Source organism: Pleurodeles waltl, chromosome 11 (assembly GCF_031143425.1).
Source record: "Pleurodeles waltl isolate 20211129_DDA chromosome 11, aPleWal1.hap1.20221129, whole genome shotgun sequence".
Classification (NCBI taxonomy): Eukaryota; Metazoa; Chordata; class Amphibia; order Caudata; family Salamandridae; genus Pleurodeles; species Pleurodeles waltl.
The window spans coordinates 3932934-3954451 of NC_090450.1; the positions used below are offsets into that span (position 1 = coordinate 3932934).

At 40.6% G+C, this 21518-nt stretch overlaps 1 protein-coding gene across 2 annotated transcripts in view; it reads right to left on the reverse strand.

Moving 5' to 3' along the window:
• Positions 1–21518, reverse strand: part of LOC138265206 (probable cation-transporting ATPase 13A4) — a 329838-nt gene that overhangs the window by 250594 nt on the left and 57726 nt on the right. For both annotated transcript variants that reach the window (XM_069212758.1, XM_069212759.1), the window contains exon 2: positions 10168–10341. In XM_069212758.1, coding sequence (XP_069068859.1) covers positions 10168–10341 — 174 coding nt within the window. The remainder of the gene's footprint in view (positions 1–10167; positions 10342–21518) is intronic.

A 21518-nucleotide genomic window follows, 5' to 3' on the forward strand; every position in this document is an offset into this window, starting at 1 on the left:
CATGTAGGCAGGTGGCAATGGCGTGCTTCGCCGGTGACGATGTACAATTAAACTGGTGCCTAGTAATGTTCTTGAGCATTGCTGAAAAGAGACTTAACAGCAAGTTTAAACCGGGTGATGCTGAGGGTGCATCCCAGCATTAGGAAGAAATTGAACAAAGGCATTTGTCACTTTACCCACCTTCTGTGCCTTTCCATGAAAACTTGAGTTCAGTGGGCAGTCAGCTTTTTATCTTAATTTATCTGAGTCATTTAAGCATCATGAAGGAACAATTTAGTTGCACTTGGCAATTTATGCACACTCTTAGATGACTTTGTGTATCCTGGAGTATACTGCGCAGTTAGTTTTGATACTGATAGTCACAGGGTACTAATGATGTTTTTATTATGAATTATGTTTTTTGTTTAAAAAAGGTTGTGGCCACTTTGCTCTATTTGAAAATGCTAATTCAATGGTTTTAATTAATCATGCAAATAAAGATTACTATTACTATTACTACTAGTAGTGGGACTATGGCCCAGATTCAGAAACATGTCAAGGAAAGCAGCACAGTGCCAAAAATTGTTGTGCTGTCTAACACGACAAGGGAAGAGCAGGAACGCACTATTTCTCCAGAGATATGGCACTTTTCTGCTGTCTCCATAGCACTGTTGACCAACCAGATTGCCAAGCACCACACACACAAAACCTTACTCCAGAGTGCAAGCGAGTGAGTGATGTCTTACGTAGGATTTTACTGAAAGGGTACCCTTCTAGTACAAAATACTATGCCTAGACAACTTGAAAAATGTTCCATCTTCAGATGTGAGCTGCAAAGTGCAGTGCACATGTAAAGTCATAAAACACAGGAGAAATAAAAACATTTTTCTTTTTAATGCCTGCTTCAAAGTGGCATTATTTTTTGATGCACAAACCTATCTACTAGTGTTAATAGATATAGCTTTGCATCAAAAACATTGATGGCTACATGAGAACAACCATGTACTACTCATGGAATACCCCTTGATGCAGAGTAATACAAATCAGACCAAAGCACTACATTACTTTGAGGCAACTTTACAGAGAGAAAAAAGATTTCTGCATGCTTGTTTCACTTTTGTGGCGCAAACCCAAAACAAAATATTTCTAAATCTTCCCCTACCTGTTTAATTGTTGGGGAGATTAGACCTTTGGAAATGATTTTGTGATCAAAACCTTAAAAAATTAGATTTCAAATGACATCACAGGGGCCAATTCACAAACTACATTTTGTTTAAGGCTAGTAGTACTAACTTAGAACTACTAAAGTGCTATAAAATGATATTCATGCACCTATGAGGATAAATCTCCACCTCAAACTCTGCTATCTTTTCTATTGACAGATCCTTACACATGTAAGTTTATTACTCGGCTAGAAAAAGAGGCAGACTCACTATTGAATATCAGGTGTTTAGAGAAGAGTAAGGATTAAATAGGCCTTAAGGGGTTAGAGTGGGGTTTAGAGATGGACATACACCCACCGACAAAAAGGAACGACCATTTCTATTCACAAACTGTACTTCAACATTTACTACAGCCAAATATGGACCCTAAACAGCAGTAAATTACTGCAGCTCAGTGCTGAAATAAGTCCAGCAACATACATGGCCAACTCTTGTTCAAAGAAAACCCATCAGATATCAAGAAAAATATAAATAAGTATAATTTAAAGTTTGCAAAACCTAACACTAAAACATAGTTGTAATTTATTTATAAAATATTGTAGCAATTGTTTTGAATTTATAAATTAATGTAACATTAGTAGTAGTTTTTATTAAATATAATTCTTCTGTTTTGTTTTTTGCAACATTAATTTTTTTGATGTAGAATGTGCAAAAATAAAAATACACATGCATAATTACAATTAAGCAGATCATTGCATTGTGGCAAGAAAAGGGATAGATACAGGCAAGAAGTCAAACCACTGAACCACTGATACAGGGTAACAGCTCATGAATCACAAGTACAAGGTGAACGTGGCTTCTCAGCCAAACCCCCTCCCCGGCATAGCTCCAGAACAGTAAGTGGACATTTAGTGAGATTTTTCTGACATGGTGGGTCACAGTTACTAGCAACCGTTTGTGGTCAAAAGGCTGTTGCTGGAGTAGAAAATCTACTTGAGAGGCAGCAAAACCAGCTTGAGTAGCTGTGCCCTCAGGCCCTCCGAGTGGTACCGCTTGTGCTACTTTTACTGTTGAGATAAGTTCTACTCATAAAAATCCAGCAGTTACTTACAACAGGTAAACATGATCATTGAACTGACAGATTTTTCGTTAAATAACAGGGTTTTTTTTACTACCAGTCTGAATTATACCAAAATATTAGGGGGGCAGTGATATGTTTCAGGTTTGCTAACTTTTATGGCAAACTCTATATAGGTTGGTATGAGAGGGAGCATGCCTAGAACAACATTCTATCCAATCAATCCAATTCCATTACACTATGCATATATTCTGTCTGTTTAACTGAAGCCACTGTGATCACTCCATAGGGTGCTACATATTTGAATGCATTCAATCGTTGTTGAGGTTGCTTAAGTATGGTAGATTTGCTCAACGTGCACTTGAATGACGTATATGCATTCTATCTGTTTGACTGCTGTCCTTGTAGTTACTCCAGTAGGTTGTTACATATTTTAATGTAGCTGTTGCTGTAGAAGTTCATTATGCACTGTAGATATGATCGGCATGCACTTCAAGGACTCATACCCTATAATCCGTTTGACTGATGCTGCTACGGTAAAAATTGGAAACTCATACAAGGTTTTAACTGGCTTTGGATCTGTCTTAAAAAATATCTTTACAATATTTTAACTTGCATCTTTTTATTGTTTTAATTTTTGCAATGGTATTAAGTAACCATGAAATATCAATAAACTTGTACTTGAACTACATTATGGATTAGATTTATATATCACATTTTTATGATCTGGCAAGAAAGTGAGCATTCTCTTTTGAATTAAGTAGATTTCCTAAACAAGAATTCAGTTAACATTGAATTGACACTTTTTGAATTCGTAAATGTAGATTGAAGAAAATGAATTGATGTGCAAATCATATAGGAAACCAACATCGAGCAACAGCATTCCTCATTTTAAAACAGGTCATCCATACAACAAAAAAGTAAGACTCCATATGGGGAATTATTATGATGGAAATGGAATTGTACTGATGTCAAGAAATATAATGAATACGAGTGTCAAGCAATTAATCATTTTGTTTAGAGAGGCTACACAAGGAGACTCTTGAGAGAAGCCAAACAGAAAGTCGAAAATTCTAAAAGAGAAATATTTTTAAAAGACAAACAGAGCAAAAAGGTAGGAAAAATATAAGTTTCTTTGCCACTTTCATTAGTGAACAGAGGGAGATAGCAGTTTTTTTTTTAAAAGGCATAAGAAAGGAGATCAATCAGTATATTGGTGAATATCTATTGTTTAGAAAAGTGGCTGCTAAATAAACCAGAGGAGTGCTATGGAGGACAAAGTTGTATTTGTTGTAAATATGTTCTGAATTGAATTCAGGTTTTCAGTGTTTCAAATTCTTCAAAGGAATATGGGATAAAGGTATTTATAAATTGTAAAATAACATTTTGTGTCCATTTATTTTAGTGCACTTGTAATAAGTTTTAAATTGGCTCCAGAGTTATACTGTTAAAAACCAGGAGGTAAGAATATGTATTATTAGATAATAATGAGGACAGAAAGTCATCCATTGCAGAACATTTCAATGAAGAACATGATATAGCTTATCCAAAAGGCATCAGGTTTTGGGGTATTGATTGTGTTCTATGCAACAAAAGAGGAGGGGATGAATAAAAAAAAACTGTCCGTATTTGGGACATCTGGTGTATTGATAAATTTTACTCTACTCAATATGGTCTGAATATTCAAAATTAATTCTGGCAGCTCATATAACATGAATAATTGGGATGAAGGTTTTTATGTGACTATTTAAAGCTATATTTATTTTCTATTGAATATTGTGTAATGTTATGGAAGTATTTTATAATACTGTGACTTTCAGAGTGAGAAAGTGTTGATCTTTCAGGGAAGAAGGTGTTAAATTGTGAACATTTTATGTGGATATTGTTGAGTTACTGTTGATCTTTTTAGACACGTGCATTTACATCAATAGGTATAATTTTCAGTGGGAAGTAATATAACAAAAATACACATATAGTTTGCAGAAATGTATTTGAGCAAATAGTGAAATGGGTAAGTACTTTGTGTTGAATGAATCTGGAGTTTGATTCTCAAATATTGCAGAAAATATATTGTGGTTTGCTGTTGATTTGTTTGGTTTTGTTTAGTATGTATTTGATAACTCTTTGTTGGTATTATTTAAATAATATCAAAAATGGATCTGTAATTTTATTTTTTGAATTAGAAGTTCTGATATAGGTGAAGTTGGCAAATTGCAATAGGTGGAGGTTTGTGAAGTGGATTGGATAAAAGAAACTCTGATTCTCATGGTTGTATTCCAATCTGAATGAGGAAGCATTTTTTTATTAGTCAATTGTGAGCTGCCTACAAAGCTTAAGAAACTCAGGTCCCTATTGGTATCATTTTTTGTATAAAAGAAGCTTGGAGTGCTCCAAGTTGAATTAGAAAGCAGTGTTTGCATTGGTCAATTTTGAGCTACATGGTGAGCTCAAGAAATTCAGGACCCTAATAGTATACTTCAAGTCAAACGAGGAGTCAGTGCATGCATTGGTCTGTGTTGGTTTGTATTGGCTCATTCTGAACTAGTAGGCAAGTATATAAAGGGTGTGGTGAGGGTGAAAACCTAACTCACGAGCGGCTGGTGGGACAAAGAACATGTGGTGGAGATTGAGAAGATCAACCGGAGAGGGATTAGATCGAAAAGATTTTATCCTATACCTTAACTATAGTTAGGTTATTTGTGTTGTAGAGATGAAAAGAAATGTGGAAAATAATAATTTAAACTTTGATTATCCTTTCTTTTTCTACTAAATCTGAAGAAATTTGAATGGGAGTCATTAATACTGAATCTTTAAACATTGGGATTTAAGTATATGTAATAGGGTTTTACTACATAACTAAGGTAATTATAAAAGTTTGTGTTTTAGAGTGTGTGAATAATTTAGATGATAGTACTCTTTAGGTAGATTACAGAGCAAATGTTATTAAATTCTATATGTTCCTTTGACTTTGTAGAGTGAATTATTAGTTAATGACGCGATGCGGACGTTTGACCTGATATTGAAATTTAGGCTCATGAACTGGTGAATTTTGGATCTTTAAGGTAAGTGGTGAACAACGCTTTGAAAAAGCAACAGACTCTCTTAAACATGGTTGAGTAACCACCCTTGTTTTTCAATAAGGCTTTATCATACTTTTGAGCTATGGCTCTTTGTTTCTTATTTTCTAATTTATTTTGGCAGTACATAGAACTTTTCTATAATCTTGTTTTGGAAGTATTAATGTGATGTGGAAATAAAAGAGAGCTTTGAAGTTTTTGGAACAATATTACTAATGTATTGGTTCAGGAGGAGATTTTATTAATGTAAGCTGATACACTGTGAGTGGTCAGAAAATATATTAGCATCTCAAACAGAGAATTTAGTGACTTAGAAACAGTAATTTTGTGTTAGCAGAAAGGTGTTTGAGCAAATAGTGAAATGGTTAAACACCGGAAAGTACTCTGATTAAATGAATAGGGAGTTAAATTCTCTAAAAATCAAGGTAACTAAAATGAGGAGAGTTGATCAGGAGCCAACAGATATACTTGGATTAGTCAGAGATCATGTAATCACTTAACCCAGAATTTAGAACTAATTTTAAAAAATACATTTCCACAAAATGATGATTCCTTCAGCTAAAATAGTAATCAAGTAAATTTTAATTAGTAGTGACACCTTTGTTCTTCAATCTTCTTTAATCTTGTGGTCTCTATTTCATTTTTAATATTAAGTAAATAAACATACATGATTTTGATAATATTGCTGTGTTTTAGACTCTGTGATGTTATTCATTTTATCAAAAAAGGTGAGTTTTCGAATGTGAGAAAACTGGACTGGTTGCAGAAGCCCCCCTCACTTTTTTGCCCCCATTTGTAATTGATACTGTTTTTTTCTAAATCTGATTGTGCCCTGGGCACTGCTAACCAGTCCCAGGGCCAGTGCTCTATTGTAAATGAAATATGAAAACTAGGCGTAATTTTAATTGGCTCTGACAACCTACCTATAAGTTCCTAGTATACGATAGGGCTTGTAGGTGAAGGGACCCCAGTGTAGTTAGGGCAACCCTGGGTACCTTGCTATGGCATCTGGTGTCATTGTGGAAGCAGGCCTGCCCTTCTCGTTCCTTTTAAGGTAAAGTTAACCCCAAATTCGACTTTAGAATAAAAAGTACTTCCAAAGTCCTAAACTACATTATTTTTACATATGCCACCCCTAAGGTTTGCTCCAAGTTCCCCAAGGGTTGGGTAGAGTATAAATATAAGCAGGGGCTTTATGAATTACGTTTTGTGAGCCCTGGCGAGGGAAAAACAGCCAGAGTTGTTTTTCTCCATTGTAGCACATTGGCTTTATAGGCTAACATTGGGCGACTTTATTTAAAATTAATAAAAAGTCTCATTTTCACTAGAACAGAGCTAAATCTGGTAGGTTGGGTATCAAATTAAATGTTAGAATAAGTCCAATAACTTGCCAAGGTTAGATTTCTTACACCTAGCACAGAGAAATAGTTTTAGAAAGTTACTGAAAGTTACTAAAATCATCCCTCTAGTGCCCTTTCCTGATTGGTCAGTCTTTGGAAGCCTGAGCCAAGTTGCCTTGAAATGTGAAGTGGCCTGGGCTGAAACAAAGGAAGCATCTGGTGGGAGGAGAACTGCTGCAGCAGATGGCACAGCAGGATGGGGGAGAGTGCCCAAAGTGGTTTTCAATGGAGGAAAAGCCACCCGCAACAGAAACTAGACCTCCCCATTTCCTTTTCCCCCAGCCAGATAATTAGATTAGGAGAAGGACTGGAAGGGGTGTGTTAGGGAAACCGGTCGTACCAGTGTGTGGGCTCAGCCAGATGTAACCTTCAAGGAAAGATTTCCTACATGTTGGATTTTTAATGAATCTTGCTTTCTGGGATTGATTTTTGCCACACTTGCCTGGAGGTAGTTGCCACAGAAGGTGGCACCTTCTTGCACCCCATTGGTCAGTGGTGGCCCCCCTCTTTACCAACCCAGAAGCAAGGATGGGTGTGGCAGAGCTGCCCAACAATCCATATCCCTGCTGGAAGAAGATACTGGGGAAGAAGGACTGCCCTCCTGACCCCTGGTCTGCACCTGAAGCACTGCACCCACAAGGACTGCTCCAGCTGCACAATTTGGACTTCACCAAGAAAAGGACTTTGCCTTGCTTCTGCAAGTGCAGAAGTGGACTTCCTTTAAGCTACAGGTACAACGGGCGCTGACCAGAGTGCCCTGGTTCAAGTCCTGTAAGGAGATCCCAGCTGACCAGTGCCCAGTGGCAATTTGAGGATTCTGACCAGGTGCTTTCTGTGAATTGTAGTCCCAACTGCCAAGGAGCAACTCGGAGCTTCTGGAACCTTGGATCAAGTTCTGGACACTTCAAGGACCGAAAAGTAAACCCTAAAAGAAGAGCCATACGTTTGGAGATGCTTGGAGCAACTGTTGTAAAAGGCTCCATGAGTTTAAGAGATGCATTTTGGGAGTTGTAGCCCGAGACCCCAAGAGGTAAACCAGAACCTCTAAACCCTTGGCTGGTGATATGGGCAACTTCCTGAATCAAGAAACACTTCTGAAAGTAAATTTAACAGTGTTACATCATAAGTGGCCTGAACTCTGGATTTTGTCCCTGTGCACTGCAACCTTTTTTAAGCCTTTGAGCACTATTTGCTTTTAAGCACTAGTTTTACTTTTAATATTTTATTGTGTGTTGTGTTTTACTTATTTACTGTTTTCTTTATAATAAATGTTTTACACACCTACCTCCTAAGTTAAGCCTAACGGCTTGTTGGCCAAGCTACCATGGGTTGAGCAAGGATTAATTTACAGAGACCTTGGCTGGACCTGGCGGGGGATTGCAGCTTTTGGTACCTACCTGCTGTTACAAATAATCCACTTTCTAACATCTAATTATTTTGCAAATATTAATTTTTAACAGCCCTGAAGAAGCAGTAATTTCCTTTAAGCTGTGAAACACGTGTTGGCTAAACAATATCAAAGAAACCAAGTATTGCACTTGATATGAATGGAAAGTGTCTCTATTTAAATTGAAAGATTTTAGGCTGTGTTGTACTACTAACATTTAAACAAACAGCACTACAATTTGGAAGTAATGCTACATATGTAAAGATACAAAATTACAACATAAAAATGAAGAACTCATTAAAATAATTAGGCATTGCTATGTTCAAGAAATACATTTGATTGGCATTTAATAAAAAAAAAAATTATGTTTTTCTTCTTTTGGACTCTCTACCAACTTGTAACATTTATTGTTACAGTGGTTCATGATAATAAAACATAATGTTTACTTTAGATGGGGATTTATTTTTTATTTAATTTTGTGAAAATATTTTTATATTATTTATTAATTTTTAATTAATGTAAAATTTACTTCAAAATTAAATGAATAGAGCTATAACATTTTAATAGTTTGCTACACATTTAAAATAAACACATAACATTAATTTACATTACAATTTAATATAAATATATTTGACTAGTTATTGGGGTTAAATGCATTGTTTTTACTCTTTCCTATACTTTACCATAGGATAATTCAGAGAGGAGAATCCACAGTCAAGCTCTAGATCTCTCTTTGGTGAATATAGGAAAAATTACAAAAATTATTACATAATCAATGATTGATTAAAATGATAAATTAATAAAAGTATGTCAAAATTTCCAGGAACTTTCAGCCAATCCATTACTACTACTACTACCTTAGACCCTCTAGACTAAGTGGAAAGGACAAATAAGTAGATGAAATGGTGCCCAGATGACCTATTAATGGGCATATGCCAGGCCTACCACCAGTGAAGCTCTTTCAATAAGCAATCAAACTAAGGGGGTCATTCTGACGGAGGCCGCCAGCCAAACTCAACGCTACTCCTGACCACTGGTGCCGTCAGGCCACCGCCGGTCCTAGTACGACTTCACTGCATGGCCGGCTGGCGTAAACAGTGTTTCCGCCCACCGGCCCTGCAGTGAAGAGGGCCTTAGTATTGACGCCATCTCGGAATCGAGCAGGCGGCAATGTGGCCGTGAATCGGGTGGAGAAGCACCCATCGTGCATTTCACTGCCTGTAACTCAGGCAGTGAAATGCATGACGGGGCTGTGCATGGGGGCCCCCGGCACCCCAATTCTGCCAGCTTTTCCACGGCGGTGTAAACCGCCATGGAAAGGCTGGTGGAATGGTACTCGTATTTTGGAGGGCGGATTCTAACTGCCGGGACCGCCAGGCTGGATGCTGACTGCAGCCAGGTGGTGTCAGCGGTTTGACTGAGGCTTTTCAGCCACAGTCAGAATGTGGTGGATCGGGCCGCCACTACTGTGGCGGTACGATGACCACCCGAGTCTGGCGGTCCCAAGACTGCCAGACTCGGAATGACCCCCTAAGTCCTCTACCCCATCACAAAATTTGACCTCATGGTTTATTCATTTCAAATGAATACTCAGCGTTCAAACTAGACAGTGAAAATGAGTAGCCGTAAAGGATTTGCAATTTCCACCTGGTTTTTAACATGTCCTCATCTCATCTCTGAAAAATTTCCAACACAACATTACTCTCCCTGAACAGGAAAATGTCTAATTGCTGAGCCAGACAGATCGTGCTTTTAGTGGTTATTAAGGACCCGGATCTGTTCGTGTCCTCACAATGATGACTGGTTCTCGCTTCTGCTCTTGTTTTGGTGAGTATGATCTTTCCCTGTCATCTCCAGAGAGTTGTAACATTTGACTGTCAATATACATAAACGTTTTTCTTGCACAAATTTAGTGAAGAATACACTCAACCGACAAACATAAACAGGACAATGTCATTCTTGCAAACTCTGACCATGCTATACCTTCCAGTGAATCATTCCAAGTCCCCTTCAACCATGACAGGCGTTGAAAGGTCACTTTACCTCAATTTTACAGTTAGTGTTTTAGATAAGACTAGCATACCGTGGTTCGAAGTAAAATAACATCAGCTTCTTCCAAGGTACATGAGGTGCAGTGAGCCCAGACATCCCACTCTGGCTTCCAATAGAAAAACAGCATTAGGACCCCCAGCGAGAGGATGTACCCAAGGAGACAGGCGATGCTGCGACACGTCTGTGTCCTATATCCAAAGAGCTCCTACGGATAAAAAATAAAGGTTACTAGAGGATCACACAGAATTTGATGAGACTGCCCATGAAAGGTGGCTGGTCAGCTCTTAAATACAATGGCAACATAACCTTTCCCAAACTGTACTAGTCAAGAGGACATTTAACTTTGATGCCCTTACATACAAAAGGTGCATGTATTCAACACAATGCTCCCCGTACATTTTCTAAAAGGATTTTACTGACCCCTCCCTTTCAGAGGGGTATTTGTAATACTCACTCCACATGAATGTAAAAAAAAACATTTGAGGTTTTACTGGTGTTTCAAATATGCTGATTTTGCAATTCAAAATGTGCCCTATCATTTTTCTGAAAGTATAAAGTGTCTCCCTTAAATTCCATACTTGGCCTATTATTTTGTGGTAGCTGTTTATGAAGAGCTCGTGAAGACCATAAGGCTCAGCATTAAACTATCAATGGAGCAACAGGTGCAGTGGCACCAAGCCCCAGAAGCTTGAGGGGCCCTCTGGAACCTGACTGTTGCTGTATTTTTTACACAGACAAGGGGTTCTTCCATCCTAGCACTATTAATCGTTTTTTTCCTTATTTGTTTTTGCATCTAAAATAGTTTCTGAGTCATATTATTTAAGAGTAGTGATACGAAAGAGTAAAACTTGAATCCTAATGGTTGCACAGACTAAATAGACATAACTAAGTAGCTCTGCACCTAACTGGACATATCAGGAGGGACAGATATTGGATCATTCTCTGCTGGCAATGTCCAAAACATCGTACCTTTGAAGATATTCATCGGGTGACCAGTTTGAAATTTTCATGAATGTGAAGATAGACAAACAGTGCTGAACGTGAAAGAGTGGGAGTCTAGAATATTTGTTTTGGAGTACTGCCCATAATAAATATTGTGCCATAAATATTGTCTGCAAACATATCACCTAATCAGAGTTATTATTAACGAATATATAACAAATGGGATGATGTTTTGTAAATTATTTAATCTAACATAAAATTTTTGTTGAGATTAATTATTTTTATGGTGTTCTGAGATCCCACTAAACAGGTTTGAAAGATCACTAGTTTATTAGCGTCACACTGTTTTCCCTGGTCATCCACAACCTTCTATTATGAAAACAAATAGTTTAAGAACTGTGGGATGAGGAGTTTTCAGAGGCAGCATGGAGCCAAAGCACAATGTTTTTTTTTGTTTTTAAATTACAAACATATCCAAAAGCGGGGATCTGGCAAAGTGGTAAATGAACAAATTCTCTGTGACACACCCCTTTTGGAATGGTCACCCTCCACTTTTTGCCTAATATCCGATGCTAGCTTGACTAAGTGTGTACTAGGATCCTGCTAACCAGGCCTGACACCTGTGCTCTTCTCTAAACTGTACCATTGCTTCCACAATTGGCACACCTCTGACACACTGCTAAGTCCCTTGTAAAAGGCACCAGTGGTACCAAGAGCCCTGTGGCCAGAGAGGGTCTCTAAGGGCTGCAGCATGTATTATGCCACTCTTAGGGACCTGTTACCAAACACATGCACAGTGCCCCTGCAGCTTGTGTGTGTTGGTGGGGAGAAAAAGGTAAAGTCGACATTGCATCACTCCCTGGGAGCCATGCCTACAAATTCTGCCTGTGGTATAGGTAAATCACCGTCTAGCAGGCCTTACAGCACTAAATCAGGGATCACTGTACCACAGGCGAGGGCATATCTGCATGAACAATATTCCCCTACAGTGTCTAAGTCCATTCTTGGACACTGTGAATGTAGTGTAGCCATAATGACTACATGGTCTGGGAGTTTATCATTATGAACTCCACAGCCCCATGATGGCTTCACTGAATGGTGGGCAGTTTGGTAATAAACCTCTCAGCTCCATAAACCCACACTGATGTCAGTGTTGGATTTATTGTAATATGCACACAGAGGGCATCTTAGAGATGCACCCTGAAATTCACCTAACTCTCTAGTGTTTTGCTGCCCGTTCTATGCCATCTTGCCACCACCAGACAAGCTTCTGACCTCATGGTGTGAGATCCTTTGTGCTCTCGGGAGCCAGAGACACAGCCTGTTGTGGGTGGAGGTGGTTCATGCCTCCCCCTGCAGGAACAGCTACACTTGGAGGTGAACCTCAAAGGCTCCTGCCTTTTGTGAAGCTGCCTCAGGGCACTCCAGCCAGTGGAGATGCCTGCCCCCAGACCATGTTCTACTTTTGCTGACTTGTCCAGTGGGAAAATTAGTAAACACCAGGAGGAGTGTGCACTCCAGCTTGGACAACTGTAGGAATCCCACAGCTGAGATGAACCCCTCCTGGTAGAATCCTTCATCTTGTTTTGGAGGGAGCTAGCCAATAGGGTTAGGTATGTGCCCCCCTATCCAAAGGGACTGGGCAGAGGAAGGATGTATCTACCCTCAGGGCAATAGCCATTGGCTACTACCCTCTGAACCGAGTAACACCCCTAAATATAGTATTTAGGGGCACTCCTAAACCTAGCTTTTCAGATTCCTGCAACCTCAAAGAACAAGAAGGACTGAAGAGCTGCACCAGCAGAGAAGACTACAGATGACAACTGACCTTTCCCCATCCCTACCAGCCTGTCTGCAGCTTAAAGACTCCTGCTACAAAATCGTGACGCATCCTGCAGGTCCGGCAACCTCCACAAACCCCCAGAGGACTGCCTGCGTACCCACGGACCAAGAACTTCTGAGCACACAAAGAAACCTCCAACAAGGATTCCGGAGACCTCAGGGGCCGTGAGTCCTGCCCACTCTGGACCCAAAGCCCACGGTCCAAGTCTAGGTGGCCCACCACTCCAGAGAAGGTCCCCAGGTGATTCTGACCTCGAGTCCATCCTGGGTTGACCCCTCCTGGCCAACACAATGACGTCTGTGGCCTAAATGCAGGGGACCGTGACCGCGGCCAGCATTGGTGAAGATTCCTGACCCTTAAAGGTACCCCTGCACCTGCAGCCCCTGGCCTTGGGGAATCCCATCCAGCAACCTTCAGTGGGCTCTCTACTTACCTGTCCAGCCATTGGTCTTCTTCAGCCGACTCCCTGGACCAAGCCCGCATACTCTTTGTCACCCGGGGTTCCTCCATTGAAAAGCATTGGTGACCGATGCTGTGTTTGCACCCTGTACTCAGCTGCCCCCGTTCCACTGAGGATGTGTGTTTAGTGTTGACCTGTGGCCCCAACTGGTGCTGACCTAAACTCCCCAGGTCTGTGCCCTGAAATCACGGGTACTTACCTGCAATCTGTGCACCCAATATTCATTGGTTTCCATTGGGTGCCCGACACCAACTTTGACCTCTGCATCTGGCTGGCCCTGTGTAACTGCTAGTACACTCTTGGGGTCAACTTGAACCTTGTCCTGTGGACACCCTAACCCCCGAAGGCTGGGATTGTAAGTCAAGTACTTATCTGTAAACGGTATTCCTACATGTCCTGCCCTAGGACTGCATTGCTTTCTATGATTTTTGCACTGTGTCTACTTTTGATATTGAAAAGTATTACTGTAAGAGGCTGGCCTGTTTGTAGTGGGTACCACAGGTACTTGTACCTTATACCAGGTCCAATTATCCCTTATTAGTGAAATGTAGTCAGTGTCTAGAAGTCAGCCTGCCTAGAGATAGCTATAGGCATAGCAGCCAAGGCTGAATTAGGAGACATGCAAAGCTCTTGCAATACCACTGTAGTCACACAATACTCACACACAAGAAAGACAATACTCAGTGTTACCAAAAATAAAGGTACTTTATTTTAGTGACACAATGCCAAATATGCTTTGAAGGCTATACTCCCTTATGAGGCAAGTAAACTACACAATATAAACACTAGCATTCAGAAACAGAAATAAGTCAGACAATAGTTCAAACAGTCAAAATCACAATAGGTTGCAATGGGTCTAGGGGGAATACAAACCATATACTAAAATAGTGGAATGCGAATGTCGGTTTCCCACCTAGGCAAATGTAGTGTGCAGAGGGGTGCTGGGAGTGTAAGAAAACACCAAGGGTAAGTAAAATACCCCACCCCAGAGCCCAAGAAAGCATGCAAGACACTAACAATGGATTCCTGGACCTGAAGACCTGCAGAAGAACGGGACCAAGTCCATGAAGCACTGAAGAGTCCATGGAGAACAGGAGCCCCTGCTAACCCAGATGAAGGTGCAAAAAAAGAACACCCTGTGAGAAGACAAAGTCAGGATTGCACCAAGGAAGACAGATGCGGGTTCCTGGTTGGTGCAGGTGATGTCCTACACCGTATGGATGAATGCAGTCTGGTTTGCATGGCTGGATTCCATCAACAAGCCTTGGCAAATGTAAAGCTCGTGGCTGGAGGAAAATGACGCTGCCCGGGACCAGGAAGGACCTGGCCAACTCTACCCAGGACGGGGAGTCAGAGAGTGTTCTCAGCAGTCCAGAGAGCCCTCAGAAGACCAGGAAAGCACGAATAGGAGTACAACAAGACGAGGACAAGGAGGTGCAAATGTATGCCCATGCAGCACACTAACAAAGGGTCCCACGCCGCCGGAGAAAATCGCAGGAAGCTGTGCATTGAGAGAGAGAGTGCTGAGGACCTGAGCTGTGCTGTGCATGAAGAACTTCCAGGAAGATCACAGACAAGCCTTGCTAGCTGCAAAAAACGCAGTGCACAAGCGTACTGTCCTGCATATGAAGGCAAGCTCTTACCTCCACCAAAATTAGACAGATGGACATCTAGACCGTCGGGACCACTTCAGTCTACCACCCGTGTTGCTGGATTCACGTTCATCACCAGGAGAGGGGAACCAAGCCACCAGTCGTGCTGCAGAGAGGTGCCTGTTGAAGCAGGAAAATGACTCCGTCACTCCACAGGAGATTCCTTCAGTTCTTTTGATGCAGGCTGGAGACAGGCAGCCCTCAGAGGGTGCACAACCTGGAAACTGTTGCAGTTGTGGCAGGAGCTGGAGCTACAATGTCTCAGAATGCTTGTTTGTTGTAGTTTTGCAGAATTCCTGGAGCAGTCACCGGTTGATCTGTCGGTAGAAGATGAAATAGAGGATGCAGAGGATTCCTGCTGGAGTCTTGCAATCCGAATCTGAAGAACCACCCAGAGGAGAGACTCTAAATAGCCCTGAAAGGGGGATTGGTCACCTACACAGGTAAGCACCTATAAAGGAAGGGCTCTGATGTCATCTGCTTGAACTGGCCACTCAGATGCTTCCAGAGTTCCCTGACCATCCTGAAAACAGGATGGCAGAACCCAGGGACCCTCTGGAGGCGCTCTGAGTACCACTCCTGGGGTGGTGATGGACAGGGGAGTGGTCACTCCCCTTTCCTTTGTCCAGTTTCATGCCAGAGCAGGGACTAGGGGTCCCTGAACCAGTATAGAATGGATTATGCAAGAAGGGCACTGTATGTGCCCTCAAAGCACTTCCGGGGGCCCTGGGAGGATACCCCTCCCATGCCTGTGATACCTATTTCCAAAAGGACAGGGTGTAACACCCCTCTCCTTAAGGAAATGCATTATTCTGCCTTCTTGGGATTGAGCTGCTCAAGCCCCAGGAGGGCAGAAGCCTGTCTGTGAGGTGGCAGCATCTGGGGCTGCAGTGAAAACCTCAGAAGGCTGACATGGCAGCACTGGGGGTCCACTGTGGAGCCCCCAGAGTGCAGGGGATTATGCAACCAATACTGGAATCAGTATTGGGGTACAATTCCCAGTTCTTAGACACCTTACTTGGCCATATTTGGAGTTACCATTATGTAGCTAGACATAGGTAGTGACCTACGTCTAGTACATATATAATATGGCGTCCCTACACTCAAGAAGTCTGGGAAAATGGGCCTGGATCACATGGGGCACCTCTGCTAGTGCAGGGGTGCCCTCACACACAGGTACTTTGCACCCAGTCTTCAGGGCAGGAAGGCAGACATATAGGTGACTTATAAGTTACCTGGTGCAGTGAAAATGGCTGTGAAATAGTGCATACACTATTTCACACAGGCTGCAATGGCCGTCCTGTAGAAGCCTTTGTATGGGCTCATTACGGGTGGCAAAAGAAATGCTGCAGCCCATAAGGATCCCCTGGAACACCAATGTCCTGAGTACCTAGGTACCATATACTACGGACTTATAAGGGGGTCCAGTATGCCAATTTGGAGTGACGTACTGGGTTGCCAGTATTTAAGTGCAAATTTGGACCCGAGATAGCATAAGCACTGTGGTCCTGGTTAGCAGGATTCCAGTGACCCAATCAAGCATACTGACAAAAACAGAGAAACAGACTTACATATAGGGCACAAACCATAAGCACTGGGTTCCTGGCAAGCAGGATCCCAGTGACACAGTCAAAACACACTGACAAACAGGCCAAAAATGGGGGTAGCCATGCTAGAAAGAGTTTACTTTCTCACAATTACTTACCTGGAAACTGTTTTATCTGCAAATTCTAAACAAAATGCATTTGATACTTGAAAGTGATGTAATATTGAACTGTACTTACTTGCAACAAATATCCTTTTGGTTCCAGAAATAAAGTAACAAAGTATATTTTTTGATAGATAAAATATTGGACTGGAGGTAGTCATTGAGTTGGTGCCTCATTTCTTGACTGTGTGTGTACAGCAAATGCTTAGCACTACCCTCTGATAAGCCTAACTGCTCGACCACACTACCACAAAAGAGAGCATTAGTATAATCCACCTGAGGCTCTGTAAAGCCTCTGGGGATGCACTGGACTCTGTACATTCCATACCTTACTTTGGTATAGCATATACAGAGCCAGATTCCTATACCTACATCTGTTGTTTCTAAAAGGCTAAATATTCTTTTATTATTATATTACTACCATGTTTCAAGGTCCTCATTGTTATGTTTCCATAAGGGTTATCACCCTTTCCATTCTCTGAACAATTTCATACAAATTGTAGCACTATCCTCCCTGTTGAATATGTGGCATTCCACCATGTGTATTCTTGTGCTTTAATTGTTAAGCCACTTCTCCTTGTTTGTTCTTGTGAGAAGTGTATCAATTTTACTTCTGATAGTTTTGAAGTTACCTTCATGTCCACCAAGATTATTTTCATGTAACTGTCTGTTTCAGCCACCCCTTCTATTTGCAACTTATTCCCAAGTGTTGAAGGAGCTTCTCCTTGCAAGTTAAAACTTCTTCTGTGTTAAAGGGTCAGCTTGTCTTGCTTTGTTTTGCCTTCCATAATCAAAGACAATGATAGTCAGTAATTCAAGGACTACAGTAGAAACTGAGATTTGATACCCAGTCTGCAGTATTTTGTAGCCAATGGAGCCCAGTAGTCCAATGGTAAAATTAGGAGATTGCACATTCACGCTGAATGGTATCTCAGGACAGTGTGAACAACTCATTATTTTGATAAATATTCAGCTTGTAATCAAAGATGTGTCTTATTTGAGCTGACCTAAGCAAAGCTACTATTGCAGGTATCTAAAAAAAGATCCAGTCTGTTCCATTATACCTTTAATTTATTAATTCTATGTTTTTTCCAAACCTTATCAATAAGAGATATCAGGTCGACTTCAGTGGCGAGGGGTGGATGGTGAGCTTCCTGGAGAGCTAAACTATTCCAAAATGATCTTAAATGAGAACATCCAAGATAAATCCTGAGCAGTGACCCTCTAAAAGAAATCCGATCCCAGCAGCTCATTGAAGCGCTGCGATTAACAGAATTATGTAACTTTATGCAGCCATGCAGGTTTAGTCAGTGGCGCACGTAAGGTAAAATCCCAGTTACTTCATTAAAAAAATATAGGCTCTTTCATAGCATACTCCACAGTGTTCTTCAGCAGCACAACACACCATTTTGCTCAATGCCACACACGTTCAACTAGTAGCAGAAGAATACATTTAGGTGACATAATATTATCTAAAAGAGGGTTTTTATGTGCTAAAAAGGGCTACTTTAATAGGCCTCAATGCAGGTTAAAACTGAAGCAGTAAGGTCACATTGGAAGGGATGAAGCCATGTTTTGCTTGTCACACTAGTGGATTGCACAATAAGTGGTTCTGTTTAAAGGTGACATAAGTTTCCATGCCCTGGGTGTAGTTTCTACTCCAGATGCTATGCTAGTACAGGAAAGTCTAATATGCCAATCAGGATTTAGCTAATTTTACATGTTTTAGGGGTCATAGAACATGCACTGTGCACTAGACATCAGTGCTCCAGTGAATAGAGTCTAAAACAATGCAAAAACATTTGGCACAGCAAGTCAGGGTAATCATGCAAAAAGACGCATTTTCTCACAAATGAATGAATTCTCTTTTAACTCATTAAGTGCTGTAGCTTAATCTGTCAAGTGTTGAGTCCTTTACTTTTTGTGTCAGTTTGAGCTTAAGCCAACACAATTTTCTTTGTAAAAGGTACCCAGCGCAACATTGCATATTATGTTCCGCATGGTGAAGATTCTTATTGTATCCAGGGTGAGTGGATTATTGGAGGGAATTGAGAAAATAGCCAACAATAACATATTTTAAAGAAATGTAAAATATATTGTGCAAGTAAATTCATGTTCCGTTTTAATGATAGTTTCTAAGTGGTAGTGAATTTGTTTCTATTGTGGTTTAAGCACCAGTGAGACAGTGAAGCTGCACATTTCTGAAAGGAAGACAAGACTATGAATTCAGCAAGGGCCACTTAAGTGCTAATTGTTTTCTCATGAGAACTAATAATTGAAATCAAAACAGATGAAAATAAGTCAAAGAAATGGAGATCAGTGAAAACATTTTCAGCTGTAACTTTTGTCACAATGGGCAATTTACAAAAGTGATACATTGTTACATCCATCAGACTCTTCTGATCACAGCGATGGAGTTCATTGGTCCTCCAAAACAAGCAATACCCTGAGACAACATCTGAGATGCAGCTTATAATGACTTTTCATTGTACACCGACCATGCATTCATTCATTCAATTCTTAAATCTAATGAATGAGAAATGGGTGAGAAGCAAAGCTTCAAATGTGCACAAGAAACTGAGTTGAACAATATTGGTTATTTGTACAAATAAGAATTTTGTTTTACCTATATGAGCATGAGATTAAGAGGGCATTCTGCAAAGGATGTTTCTTCTTGCACATTGGTTTACATTTAGAAGCCAAACAAAATCTAGAGAATTCATCTGAAAACAACAAATCTTCTACTCTTCTCCATTGCCAGACTTCTTCTGATAAAAACAGAACCCACTTGTGTGGCTGGGCATATCACCAGTAACATGAAAGGCTTTAAATTGTAATGTGGAAAAAGCAAAACGTTTATTTTGAAATTTGACACATTTTAGCACTTTGGGTTACTACATTATTTGGACCCGGGCTTTGTGGTCACCCAGGGAAGCCTACTAAAACTGTACATTTCTATCTTGCCAATGCTGTTTAGCTTCAAACTGCCCCTGTCCTGCCCAAGGGTGAAGTCTCTGGGAAGGGCTGGGGCAAGCATACAATATTCTGCAGCACTCCTACCTTGCACAAGGTTGGTGGGTGCATAGAGCCCTCCCACATCTGACCCATGGCTAAGGGTATTTACTAGCAAGTGGTCTTGACCAAAACATGTGGTGGGAGAGTTGTTATTGTTTTAAAGCTCTCCTGATATTCACAAATATTGGCAGACTTGTATATAAAAACCAACAACTGAATTGTTTTAAATCCCCCTCCCCACATTGCCTTGGCTATGTGTGAGAGGTATTCATTTTCATTTTCAACTACTTAGTAGCAGATTACATGTCTCTCCTGGACTTGGGTACTCACCCATAAACTAGAAAGAGCCCTCTCCTCGTCAGGCCATGGAGAGGCTGACACGTAGATGCAGCTATTTGTTAGAAGTGCACTTCTGGACAAGAGACTGAGCTTTTTGTTAAAATTTCTTCAGACTAAAGGGTCTGTATACAAATTCATTTTGTGAGAAAAATTATGGTTCCCCTCACAAGAGCCAGTTCTACCAGATAGAATTATCTTCCGGTAGTTTCTAGATCAAGACCAAAGTAGTTTCTCTACAGACTTCATTGCTGCTTCAATACCTTCTTCACCTCGGCCAGGTTTGTAGCCAGGAGTGGATGTTCTGGGGAGTCATGGCCTGGTGACTATATTATGAGTAGGGTCTGGGATGGGTTTCTCCTGTTAGCATGTGCTACAGATTTGTAGACTACCAGGAGATTTTCAAGTATGCTCCCATATTTAGTTCTGCTACCAATTAATAGTATCGCTGTACCAAGTAGTATTAGAGATAATTATTTACAAATGGTGAATTTTAATACAAGATGGACTAGTAACATTGCTCAATACTACATATAATATGCAGATCATGGTACAATTTAAAGCTAACTGAAATAATAATGTTTTTTCAAATTATGTACGTTTTCAAGATAAATTAATTGGACATTTGCACATTTTTGATTAGTGTGTTTTATTCTGAAAAGGATTGAAACATTATCTATCGTAAATTACTAGGATAATAACAGTGGTAAAAACAATTGTGTAGTGAAACCTGGGTTTATCTTTTACAATTTACATACAAACCATTTATTCTGGGAGGCCTACATTGTAAGGGAGAATTTATGTTCTAAGATCCACATGTTTGGGTAAAAATAAGCATTTTTAATGTCATAAATATAGGCAGCTTTAACCTGACAATATTTATTACAAAATCATTAATTCTGATATATCACTAGTTACTAGACATATCAGAATTTCATGACACTCCTTTCCCTGTACTGAAGATCTTAGGTGGTTCACACTTTATGTAGTCATTTGCATCATGTAAACATGGCATTATATGAAGACTAGGGCCCTCCTAGCAACCCTGGTGGTAAATCCCACTTTCCGCCGTGCTGAAGACTGCCAACATACCGTTGCGGCAGCGGAATTCCGCTACAGGTATCACGACCCACAAATCGGAATCTGCCACAATACAGATACCCACACAAGTCCGCCACACAAAATGTCAGTGATAAACTGGTGATACCAAAACCTACACCATCACGCCAGCAAGAATATGCCCACACTATCACGACCCATGAATCAACGTGGCGGTCTTTGAACCACTGTAATCCATTGGCGGTCCACACCGCCACGCTCAAAATACACACACACTTACAAAACACAACTACATTGGACAATTCAAAATACACACACCTGATACACATACACACACCACACCCACACACCCAATCCAATATAAAGC